The sequence below is a fragment of the Sipha flava genome, unplaced genomic scaffold, assembly GCF_003268045.1.
Source record: "Sipha flava isolate LNK unplaced genomic scaffold, YSA_version1 290_pilon_pilon, whole genome shotgun sequence".
In the NCBI taxonomy this organism is placed as follows: domain Eukaryota; kingdom Metazoa; phylum Arthropoda; class Insecta; order Hemiptera; family Aphididae; genus Sipha; species Sipha flava.
Window position 1 is genome coordinate 1 of NW_020272961.1, and position 13,480 is coordinate 13,480.

The 13,480-nt window shown below is 27.2% G+C and overlaps 1 protein-coding gene across 1 annotated transcript; it reads right to left on the reverse strand.

Annotated features, from left to right (window-relative positions):
* Positions 1-8,751: 8,751 nt before the first annotated feature.
* LOC112685781 (succinate--CoA ligase [ADP-forming] subunit beta, mitochondrial) lies at positions 8,752-13,360 on the reverse strand. Its single transcript, XM_025557764.1, has 9 exons — positions 13,142-13,360; positions 12,797-13,071; positions 12,567-12,729; positions 12,392-12,494; positions 10,729-10,893; positions 10,526-10,669; positions 10,298-10,458; positions 9,124-9,243; positions 8,752-9,034 (listed from the first exon to the last, which is right to left on the reverse strand). Exons 1-9 carry the CDS (start codon positions 13,202-13,204, stop codon positions 8,870-8,872), a joined length of 1,359 nt encoding a protein of 452 aa, XP_025413549.1. The 5' UTR covers positions 13,205-13,360; the 3' UTR covers positions 8,752-8,869.
* Positions 13,361-13,480: the final 120 nt, after the last annotated feature.

A 13,480-nucleotide genomic window follows, 5' to 3' on the forward strand; every position in this document is an offset into this window, starting at 1 on the left:
GAACGTTACTAAGTGCTATTATGCTACAAAATACTATTTTTAACTAATGCAGAATGCTAGTTGGTACTTTTATCAGTTTAATATTAATAACGATATTATTTGTTTTGTTTACTGTTTATATTATTGATTGTAGAATGTATTGATTCAAACATATTGTAGTTTTTAAATTAACACCGGTCGTCTTCCTAGTTAATCACCAAAAGTCCAAAAATAAACTACATAATATTTAGTAAATCCCTAATTTATAAAATGTATTTTTCTTTGTATTAAATAACAAAATATAGGTTATAAAATAAAATTATGTACATTATGTACTTAATTATGTATTTAATTATGTAAATTAAAAAAATGAATAAATTGTGTGAATTGAGATTAATATTTATTTCTTTTTACAAAGAAAAATAAAATGTTTATTTATATTTGTTATCCGATATCATTTTTCAGCCCTCTAAATCGGGCCTGTCTTTAGTGATGATAATACATTTTTCTATTTAATAACTGTCTCTAATTTAAATTTATAAATAGGTATTGTAATTAATAGTTGTAATACCACGAACTAAGAGTTATATAGTGTCTTATTTCGTATTAATTATTAGTGGTATGAATTATAGATTAAAAACTGCAATTTGGGGTACTTTTGCCCACTAAATATCGATAAAAAATAAGTAGATATATGCACAGATATATGTAGGTATTGCTATTAAATTAAGTTTAAATTTTAATTTTAATTTAAATTTTTTGTATAAAAATGAGGAAAAATGTCATCAATATTCAGAACAAACATATCGATATTATCGATATGTGAATAGCTAACTGCAGAAACGGGACAAGTCCACTTTACCTAATTTTTCAGGAATGATGAAAAACTGAACATGATATGTTCCCTTTCTGCAGTAAAGTAAAATTTCCAAACGCTATATTTAGCGTTTGGATAGTCGGGTTTGACTCCTTTCTACAGTAAACGATGTATTTACGCGTACTTAACAAAAAATGATAATAAAATCAAATTTGATAAAAATGGACTTGTCCCGTTTCTGCAGTTAGCGATTCATGTAACGGATAGTTTGAAAATGGGTAGTTAACAAATTACCTGGGTAAAGTACACCTTATTCATATGAATAGTAAAATGTGTACTTTCTCCAATATGCTATTAAGTTAATTCGAAGAAAAAAATGTTAAGTACCTAAATTATGTATTATTAACAGGGCTCGTGACTTGTAGCATTTGCATATTTTTTTGTAGTTTATGAAAAGATAGCAGAGTAAGCAATAAATCCATTTCAGACAAAAATGAACTCAATACTAAAAGTTTTTAGTGCATATTTTTGCATATTCTAGAGATTTTGTTATTTTTTCGACTATTTTGCTATTTATTGCTAATTAATGTAAAAATCGAAAACTGAGTCCTGCAAAAATACATATTTCGACCACTCATCAGTGATCAACAGTTTTGGGACGTTATAAAACTCATTGTCGATTGAAAAAAATATTCCTAAAATATCCCAATGCAAGTCAATATTGTGTTTATCGTATCTTTTATCTTAATGTTGTTGTTGTACAAGACATTATTAAGCAATAACAGATCTTTCAAGTTTAAAAATATTCGGAAACACATAATAATATAGTGCAATTATGAAGGTACAAACTGTTAGTTACTTTTTAATGATTTGTTGATTTGAAATAATTATATTTTACAGATTGGCAAAATTCGACACATACAAATTAATGAGAACAGGAAAGAGTTTTTAGTCATTATTTGTAGAAAATTATAACTGTAAAATTATATAAAAATTTTTCTTTAAATTTTAATAATTATAAATTCATAAATGTCTAAATAAAAATTTTAAATAAATAATTTTTAAAGCATATTTTCATATTTTTAGTGCATATTATAGCGCATATTTTACATTTTTTCGGTGCATATAATAGCGCATATTTCATGATTTATTAGTGCTACAAGTCTCGAGCCCTGATTATTAAGTTATTATTTTATGTATAAAAAATTTGAAAAATTAAATATAATTATATATTGGAACAGTTCAGATTTGGGTTGCAATTTGAGTTGCAAAATATCTCCCCAGATTTATATTTACCCGTACATTTATTTGTTAAACGATCAATTTTACACAAACATTTTTTAAAACTTCGATGATCGAAAAGAAATTGTACATTAGCTATTTCACAAGATTCTTTTGTAGAATATAAAAGATTATAAAAATAAATAGATTATAAAATATTTATAAAAGTTTCATTATTATTTATTTCTTTTTATTCACGTTTCTCATTGTACATAATATATTATAATATTTTGAGTCCGTTAAATTTACTAAATTTCCATTCCTTTCATTAAATAATTTATTGAAATTCTCAAAAAATTTCAATTTTTTATGAAAACTCAAGATTGTTTTTTAAAATTACTAAATTATCAAACATTAATAAACCGAACAAGTGAACTCGAAAAACAATAGCACCGTACTAAAGTTTAAAATTATTATATCGGTACAATATCAATGCACACGATTTATCATAATGTAGGTACAATTTATATTTTATCGTATTTTATTAATATTATCTACAATTCATATTTTGTCATATTTTATTTTATGAAAACACTTTATCCACTCAAAGGTATAAATTACTCGGTTAATTTACCTACAAAATAAACTTTTTACAATTATGTTTACTTTATCCAATAGGCATGGGTAGTGTTCACATTACCCGGGTGATGTATACATTACCCGATTTTCGTACTCTACCCGTAACATATATTAAATAAAATATATAGATAAAAAATATCGATAAATTTGGACATCCCTAATTAGTACACCAAGGGCGTATTTGAGGGGGGTGAAAGAGGCCATGGCTCATATTTTTTTGAATATAATATACCTATTGATTTATTTAAAAAATGTAATTTATAAATAATTAAGAATATAAATTACTAGTCTATCATTATAACAGGAACATTAGCTGTAGATAATGAGTTATAATTTATTTTTAAGTTTGTAATGTAGAAAAATTTGTTTCGCCCACCCCCCTTAGTCCCAACTCAAATACGCCCTTTTAGTATACACTAGTACCACAGTCGTGAGTACATAAACGAATAGTTATAACTGAGAATGGATCTTTAAGATTATATAATTAGGTACTCTGCGAAATTACTATTGTTTTCTTTAGTTGATATTTGCCGAGTCAAATAACGTCTACATTATTATTTATTATGTTCGATATTATATAAAATTATTGAAAACATATATATAAATATTGTGAATTCTCTCAATTATGTCATATCAATAAATGTATAGAATTAACATAACACCAAATCCTGGTCAATTATTTGTAATCAGTAAGTCTACAAATTGGTGCCCAATTAATCCCAGTGAATAAATAAATTGTAAATAGGTGCACGTATAGTATCCATTACAACATAAATATAATAATACGAGTAACATTGAACATAGATTATCTGTCTCATCGTTGCTCCTGCCGCGATGTGCCGCCAAAGAATATTATTTAAATGTGAATATTTTTTATTTACAACAATTAATTTTAATTATGAAAAACATTAACCAATGAAATATTAAGGTCTGTTAAAGTTGAAAAAAAATTTTATACATCCTCATTTAAGTTTCGAAAAAATTTTTACTAAAATTATTATTTTATAGCGCGTGTTAGAATATAAGTACCTATCTACAAAATAATACAAAAATGTATTTTTATTTTATTTATGGATTAAATATTAAAAATATACTATAGGTATACTATAACGTAAAAATCATATTTTTAAATATTTTTCAGTCGGGATAAAAGAAGTATGCCAAAAAAGTTTCCTTGAGACAGAGGAATATATAAATTGTGTCATAATTTTAAACATTATTTATGTATTAAAAATAATATAAATAAATGTTATTAACAACATTATACTTTAAATTGTCAATAAAAATGAATAATTTAATAACAAAAGAAAAAATGAAAATGGGTCTAGAGATTACTCATGCAAGTGAAACACAAAAATTTTATATTTATATAAAATATAAAATATATTTTAATATTTAATAAAAAAAAAAAAAAAATACCAATTCAAATAAATTAAAATTTAATTTATAAATTTGAGTATTAATAATTTAAATAAACATAGAAAGGAAAAAAATGTATTTAAGTAGTGGAAAAATATTATTTACATAACAGAGAATACTTAATTATTTTATGCTTAAAAAGTTAATGAATAAAATATAAAAAAATGATTCGAATATTAAAAAAATTAAATCGATTTGGATATAATTACAGTGGTTATTCAAAATAAAAACGACTTACCGTTATTCCTGGGAGTAAGTAGATAAGTGATTGTCACTCGTTAGTTCATTTCACTCTGGATCGGCACCTATACTTCGGCTGTTAACTCTAATAAAAAGAACAAATACAATATTTCATTTCAATAATTAATTACACTTTAATAATTAAAGAAAAATAAATAATAATTTATTTTATTATTACAATGGGCAGAAACTACGAAAAATGTAATTTGTTAGAATGACAATAATTAACAATCGTGAATGGAACAAGGCAAATAATATTGGACATAGATCATCCGTCTCATCGTTGCTCCCCTCGCGGTATGCCGCCAAAAATATTTAAATTTAAATGGTTTTTATTTACAACAATTTATTTTAAAACATTAACCGATGGAATACTGAGATCTGTTAAAGTTGATATAATTTTTATACACTATCATTTAAGTTTCAAAACGATTTTTACTAAAACTATTAGGCCATAGCGCATGTTAAAATATAATCATGTACAAATATAACAATGTATTGTTATTTGAAATATGGATCAAATATTAAAAATTATGTCTTATAACAATAAATAATATTTATAAATACTTACAATGAATTATATGGTGATGAAAGAAGTACGTTAAAAAAGGCGTAGTTTTTTTTATTTTTTTTTTATTAATATTAATACTCAAATACTATCGGCAGAAACGATAAAAAATGTAATTTGTATGAATGAAATGATTTAACAAACGCAAATAAAATAAAACGAAAAAACATTGGACATAGATCATCTGCCTCATCATTGTTTTCCTCGCGATGTGTTAATCCGTGTGTCACGGAATATTATTTAAATGTAGAAGTTTTTATTTAGGTACAACAATTTATTTTAATTATAAAAAAACATTAACCGGATTAATACTAAGGTATGTTGTAGGTTTTGAAGACTTGAATGTCGTTTTTATTTATTTGTTTTTAAATATTTCTAACTATTTTTCTTTAGTGAGTGCGAGAATAGAAGGATCAATATAGCGATTTATTTGTTATTCATAACATTGATGCACTATTTCTCATTCAATTTTTTTTGTAACTTCTGATGCTTCACGTTAATATATCCAATCAAATTGTAACGCTTTGTGTTGCCAATAATATTCTATAGAGTGTTTCGATTCGACATAGTGATTGCATCTGGTGTCCGTACGGCAGTATTTTTGAGTATGCCCGAATCTTGGGCAACGATTACATTGGATAGGATAGCGGATGCTTAGTGTTACTTCGAATAGGATATTGTAGATAGAAATGGCGGATGATGATTTGCGTGCTATAAATTTCAATTCTACTATGCGAGTGTGTCTAATTTTATCGTCTTTCTGAATAGAAATGCGTTTAGAAGCATCGATTGTTACAGGGGAACGGTGGCCTTCGACAAATTCTTATTCGGAGAAATTGTTATCCGATTTAATTACTCCAAACGAATGTATAAGGTTGCTAGGACTTTACGCGAATTTCACTATTTACACGAGAAAGCCGTTCGCGCGCGGAATATCAGAATTTAAGCAGTTATTACCATTGATAATGGTGTTGAAAGTGATTTTGACCTTTTTTAGTCAGCTGTCTTGATGTTGGTGATGGGATGCCAATTTCCTACGTTTTTATTTTGATCAATGCTCTTGGCTAGTATTATTATAGGGCAGGAGCGTACCCAGGAATTTTTTACGGGGGGGGGGGGGGGGGGGGGAGTTCAACATTTTTATTTTATCTGTTCTCTAATTAAAATTATAGTTTAATTCAATACCAACAAATAACTACCTACAGTAAATATACTATAGTATGGTTTAAACACTATAGGTATATTATATAATCTATAAACCTTGTAAATTGAAGATAATGGGAAATTAAAATACACTAAATACTATTATTATACTATTTACTATTAAACTGTCGAGTGTATAGAAATTTCAATGGGGAGGTCCGAACCCGAACCCCCCTCTCCCTTGGGTAAGCCCTTGTTATAGGGCCGTTATAGTCCGGTGTGAAAGAATGAAGTAGAATATTATTATTGTTTCTATTAGTAGACAAATTAATATCTGTGTTCAAGGTCAGATGAAGAACCTATTGAGCCCCGAGGCTGACATTTTATATGGGTCCTTTTGACAAAACATGCTTTACAAAGATGCTCGCAGAACGATACATTTTTTTAACTCATTCACAAATTGTCAATTGCATTATAAATAATAAAATTAATAGGTATATACACAATTTATGTCTATAAAACTACTAATTTTAGTACGATAAAAAATGTGTAACGGCTTAAAAATGTTTGGGGCCCTTTCACTTAGGTATTTGAGAGAGCCCCGGCTAGACCCCCCCCCCCCTTAATCCAGCCTTGTTTGTGTTGAGCAATGGAGACGACGAAGATCTTTATGCTTAAGCTAACGTTGGGTGTATGCTTATTAGATTGATTATCAACAAGCAGTGGCGTAACTGGAAAAAAATCTAGGAGGGGCAATATAATATTTTTATTATTACCAAAACCCTGACACCCCTCCTCCTCACCAATAAAAACATATTTTTATTGTATGTATTTTATACACTAAATCTAATTGTTTGATTTTACATAAGTCTTTTAACTCATTTTGTGGTTTAGATTTACATAAATTGTAGTTAGCAGGTACTAGGTACCAATATTGTTAAATAATACCCATAAGAGTTCATTAATAAAAGATGCTACTGTTGGATTATCTGGGGGGGGGGGCAAAATTATACCTTTATCTCTCAAAAAATTGTCAGGGGGGTCAGTAATTGTCAGCCCCCCCACAATTACTCCTTTGTCAACAAGTATATTTGAGTCGGCCAAATTATCGGTTACGTTATTGAAATTGAACGTAGCACAGGATGTATCGGTAGATTTTCATTTATGTTTTAGGCGATATTGGACTATTGGCATTTTTAAGTATCTTATAGTTTTTACCGACGATACTGAAACCAGATGGTGAGGCATTATTTTTTGTAAGCGTGGTCTTGATTTTAGTTGTGGCTGAACATTTCCCGGCACGGTTGTTGCTGCTCGAGGACGACGAAATTAAGAACACTAATTGGAATTAGAATTATCAATAACCGAATTTGTTATTTTCATTAATATACAAATTACAATTTAAGAAAAGGAAAACGAGTATTTATATTGACTTATAAAGACCAAACGGTTATCGTTCTTGCTCGCTCTGACGGTTAAAAACGATATTATCCCCCGATTCACGAAATTTATCGTTTAAGATTGCCCTATGTGATACTAATTATTTTTTTTTTTTTTGTTATATTTTACTTTTATCCGAATAATGAATTAACGTAAACTGAACCAAAACAGGTGTACTATGAAGAAGTATATGAAGATTTGAATTCAACTTTTGAAAGCAAATATATTTATTTTGTATGTTCACGATCGCAAAAAAAAATAAAATAAATCATATATATTTAATCAAACTTACTAAAAATGAAGTACAGTTTTATTTTAGTTATTTCATATGTTATTTCATATGTTTTCTAATTAATAATATATCCTAAATCATCAATTACAATACTTTTCAACAGAGATTTGAATTTTTGTTTAAAATAAATGAAATGTCATATTTTATAATTAAGTAATTATCTTTTTTTTTAATTATACGAGTAATATTAACAAGAATGAAACTAAACTCTACTCAAAACAAAAATAATATTGTAATCATTGATCTTTAAATTATAACAATAGTTTATTACATTTACGACAATATACAACAATGTTAGATAAGATAAACAACAACAATTATAATTATAATAATAATAATAATAATAATAATAATATAAGGTAATGATAGTCTAAGTACAGATCCTAGACAATAGTTTTCGGTACTTAATCATTTTAGATACTTAGAACAGCTTCATTTGAAAATAATAAAACTGTTAAAGTAATATCAATGGTTTTTAAAAGAAGGAACTATATGAAATACAAATGAAGGAAACACATTGACAGATTGGTTTTTCTGTTTATAATAAAATATTAAAATTACAGAATATGTCAAGTAGGACTTTTTAATGCAACTTCACATTAAAAGCTATTAAAACATTGCTGTTTGTTCATAATAATTCAAGAAGACTAGTGAAAAGCATTATACCCACTTGTTACATTGTTGGGATTAAAAACGTCTTGATTTATTAATTAGTTCAATAATGTTAATTATGTTATATTATATCACTAGTATATCTTAATAATAAAGGTAACAATAATACAAAATCATATTTAATAATAGATATTAAATTTTTGGGTGGATATAAATATCTAGTTAATTTTATAACTTGATAACTATAACATAATTAAAAAAATGTAATTTAACAAAAACATACTCACCAAAAATAATGTTTATATGTTCAGACTACAAATATAAGTAAAAAGTGTACATTTAAGCCTATTTAAGTCTACATTAAATAATTATAGCTTTAAGTCAGGATATAAAAATTTATTTTTTAGTATTGTGTATTTATAAGAAAAATGTGCAAATGAACTGTAGCAGGATATTATCTAATTATACAATAAATTACTGATTGATTTTTATTTAATTTTTAGATAGGCATTTCAAAATTAACACCTAAATGTGATTCACGAGCTAGATTTACAATTTCTGATAATTTGACTGCGAGTCGTGCAGCTTCATCCAAATTGTCTACTGGCAATATTTTCATACCAGAATTAGCAATACGTAATTTAGCTTCATCCACATTTGTACCCTATGGGCAAAATAAAATATGTAAATATCCATGAAAATGATTAACAAAAAATTTATTACAGACTATTAAAATTAATATAAAATATTCACCTGTAAACGACAAATAATTGGTACACTAAGATTTAACTCTTGAGCAGCAGCAATTATTCCTTCAGCAATGATGTCACACCTCATGATTCCTCCAAAAATATTTACCAGAATAGCACAAACCTACATTCAAAAATTAATTTTAAATCAATCAAACACATAAAATAATTTTACTCATTTTTAATAATTTGAGGTATATTTTTATAAAATAGAATTTATGTTTAAAAATAATTTGATTATTATTTAAAGCGTATATTAATAACACAAAGAAAAAATGATTTTTAACGATATCAGTTATGGTGATATACTAGATTTAATGACTAGATTAAAAGCCCCAAACAAAATTCTTATGTTGTGTACATAGGTAAGCAAATCACAAAATAAACTTTACACTAAAAAACAATACAAATTTATATTATTTAAGCTATAAAGAATTATAAAATTTATTTAAGTATTTATTGAAAATACTATTTTCCTATTCAATGCTCTTGAAAAACAAAGAATCTGAATGGAAGACATTGGGTGAATCAGTTTATATTTCTAGGGTTCATTGATATATTAATAGAATGGTTTTTAGTAGATAGTAAGATACAATAAAGTAAAATACAAAATACAATATAATGCTATTATAACAATTGTTACATCATTATTAACTGGTTACCCCAAACACATTACACTATTATGTCATTCCATAGTGATAGCAAACCATAACCAATGAAAATTTGGGAAAAAACAAAAATTTCAAGTACCTATAAACAGCACAAATTTCTTTGAATTACTTTAAAAATTATGAAATGCCTTTCAAATTATACTAATTACACTATGGTAAAACTAATATATTTCATTCAGAATCTAAAATTGAAAAACTAAAATCTAAAATCTGTAAACTTTGGTTGAACATTGGTGAACTTAGAGGGGAAAAAAATAAGACATTTTTTAAGATTTTATAACATAAGTTTTCAAAATATTAATCAAATCAATATACTGGATTGGTACAAAGTAAATAGAAAATGCATACATTTCTTTATTGCATCTGAAATAACAGAAAGTTACAGCTTTTGATGACTATAAATATAATATCTGTTAAAAAAACTCCATGATTTGAGAATCGATTCTTTATCATGTGAGTTTTATGATTCAAATTTTTAAAATATACATTTTTAAAAATAAATATTACCTTAGGATCAGATGTAATGATTTTAAAGGCTTCTTTCACTTGAGAAGCAGTAGCGCCACCTCCAACATCCAAAAAGTTAGCTGGATTACCACCATGCAAGTTGATTATATCCATAGTTGCCATTGCTAAACCAGCACCGTTTACCAAACAACCAATAGTACCTGTTAAAAATATATGAATATATTTAATAATATATTTTTTTTAACCTTATTAATTTTGAATAAATACCATCAAGTGCAATATAATTAAGATTAAACTTCGAAGCTTCTACTTCTTTTTCATCTTCTTGAGTCCAATCACGCAAATCAAATAATTCTTTTTGTCTGAATTCAGCGTTGTCATCAAAACGAAATTTAGCATCCAAGCAGTAATCTATAAATTATAAAAATTATGAAAAGTATCATAATTGAATGCACTTAAATCTTACTTACATCCTCCAGTAGAAATACTCTCTGCATATGGGTTAACTTCAATTAAGAGAGCATCTTTTTGTAGAAACAAGTCATATAACTTCACAATTACATCTGCAGTTTCATCTTTTTGTTTTGTCAATCCAACTTTAGTGACCACTTCTAAAGCCAAATCTCTAGATACACCTAAAAAAATAATTAATAATAAAAATAAATTAACTTCTCCTCCTCCTCCTTCATCTTTCTTCTAACTATTTGGGGTTGTCCACCCTTGTCTTTAACCTTCACTTGCTTTGATTTTCTACATCACCTATATACACATCAACAGTCTCTTTTTTCGTTAATACCCACTTTAAAACATTTCTTGGCACTCTGTCATAAGCCTTTCTAAATCTATAAACACCACGCATAATTTTTTCTTCTTTTTCTTAAAATTCTTTACCGGTTGTCTAACACAAAATAATGTCTCCATAGTTGATTTTCCTGGTATTAAACCAAACTGATTATCTGATATTAATGTATCACTCCTTATTCTCTTCTTTATAATCTTTTCCCAAATCATCATATTATGACTCATCTGCTTATATAGTTCCTTCTTCCTTCCTTCTTCTAGTCATCTTATATAGTTCCTACATTTCAGTATGTCTTCTTTGCTTATAAATATTGGTAAAATAAAACTCTTTCTCTGATCTTCTGGCTTATTACTTTCGGTTTCATGAACAATCTCTTTTGTTATATTCTTAACACAAATTTTTTTCCAAACCCAATTTATATTTTCTTCAACATTTTACATAGTTTTTTCTTTTACTTTTTCTTCTCCATTTCTTTGTTTTCTATTAATTTGCACCAACAAATTCTCAATTCCTTTCCAGTTTTTCTATTCTTACACCATACTTCCATTATCATCCATTATCATTTGGTTATAATAATAAAACTCAATAATAAATAAAAACAATTTTTCAAGATATTCTATTATTTTATTATAATGTATAAAATGCTGAAACCTATTTAAAAATTAAAAATTAACTTTTATATAACAGTATAGCCAAATCATGTTTTAATTTTGAAACCACCTTACTACCAACTCCTAATTAATATCTATGTATATTACAAGTACAAGTATGATTTAAAATGTCCCGTGTTTAAAAAAAAAATAAATCTGGGATCTCCATCACAGGGGTAATTTTTATTAAATTATCACCTCATTTTAATTATGGTAATTTAAAGCAATATTACATATTACTTAATTTTATAGTAAACTCAATTTAAACTACAAAAATATAAATGCTTTATGTATAGAATATAGTTAATATATAGATTAAAAATACTATCACAATAAATTAATTAATCAATGATCCATGTTGTACTTTGAACACATTTTGTTACAACTATAAATATTATGATTCATAAATAACATTATAATCTATATAATTAGTCATATAATTAAAATGTAAGTTTCTTTAAAAAAGATAATTAACTGAATTATTTAATAATTAATTATAAATATTGTTTTAGTCTTATCAAAATTCAAGTAGTAATTATTTTAATAAAGTTATTTTTTGTTTATCTAGGATTGAAGTATTTAATAATAAGTAATTTATATTAATAACTTAATAAAAATTGAAAAAAGATAACTATTGAAACAACCTTCATTTCAAGTAGCATTAATTTATCATAATATTACCTTTGGTAATGTCAATTGGCATGTAAAAAATTGCTTCGGGGTTTTCAGCTGCAACTTTTTCTATGTTGACACCGCCTTGAGAAGATGCTATCAAAACTGGACCCTGTAAATAATTTAAATATAAATATCCATAAAACAATTAATATAATAGTTGTTTTAATATATTTATAGTTACTCCAAAAGCTCTTTCCATCATGACAGCAAAATAGTATTCTTTTCTGGCATACACTCTTTCAGCAACCATAACAGCATTGCAAATACGTCCTTTCTCTCCAGTTTGTTTAGTAATCAAAAAATCTCCTAACATATTATTTGCTACACTCTCAGCTTCTTCAGCCCTGAAATCATAATACTTACTGTGAGGAACTGTATGGATGCAGAAAACAAATTTTAAAAATAACTTACGTATCAACCATTTTCACACCACCTTTGAACCCTTTCTTAAAATGACCTAATCCACGGCCACCGGCCAAAACCTGAGCCTTGATGGCAATATCCGTGAGCCCAAGACGTTGAACTGCTTCAGCTGCTTCTTTGCCGGTCTTGGCCACACCAAACTTAGGCACCGGTATGCCAGCGCCTTTCAACAGCGAATAACTAACATGTTCATGGACGTTGAGGTTACGTCGCTGCTGGCTCTTATTCCACATGGGGCATGCGGGTAACGAGGCTGTAAGCAACTACGGAAAGAGACACATATCACAAAACAAGTCGTACGACGGTCAGAGATCGGCTTCACACCACACTTACCTTGGGACTCGTCTTGCCCAGCGTTTCTAGAACTAAGGAACTTCTGGTAACTAAGTTTGTCATTTCACTGGCGTTCGGTTGACGGGCTTATGAAATGAAATGTTCAAGATTTGGAGCGTAGCAAGTAAGATGTGTTGTCTCCGGGTTTCTTGCCCTTCACCGTGATCGGTAGGAGAGAAAATTTTTCACATCGATTGTCCTCACACCAATCGTGATAAGAAACTCAAAAGCAGCTGCTAGAAAAAAAAACATTAAAAAAAATTTAAAAAAAAAAATATCATCGCCAACGGTTGAACCTTCGCATGTGTACCAACAGCACGGAACAATAGCGGCGGGAAA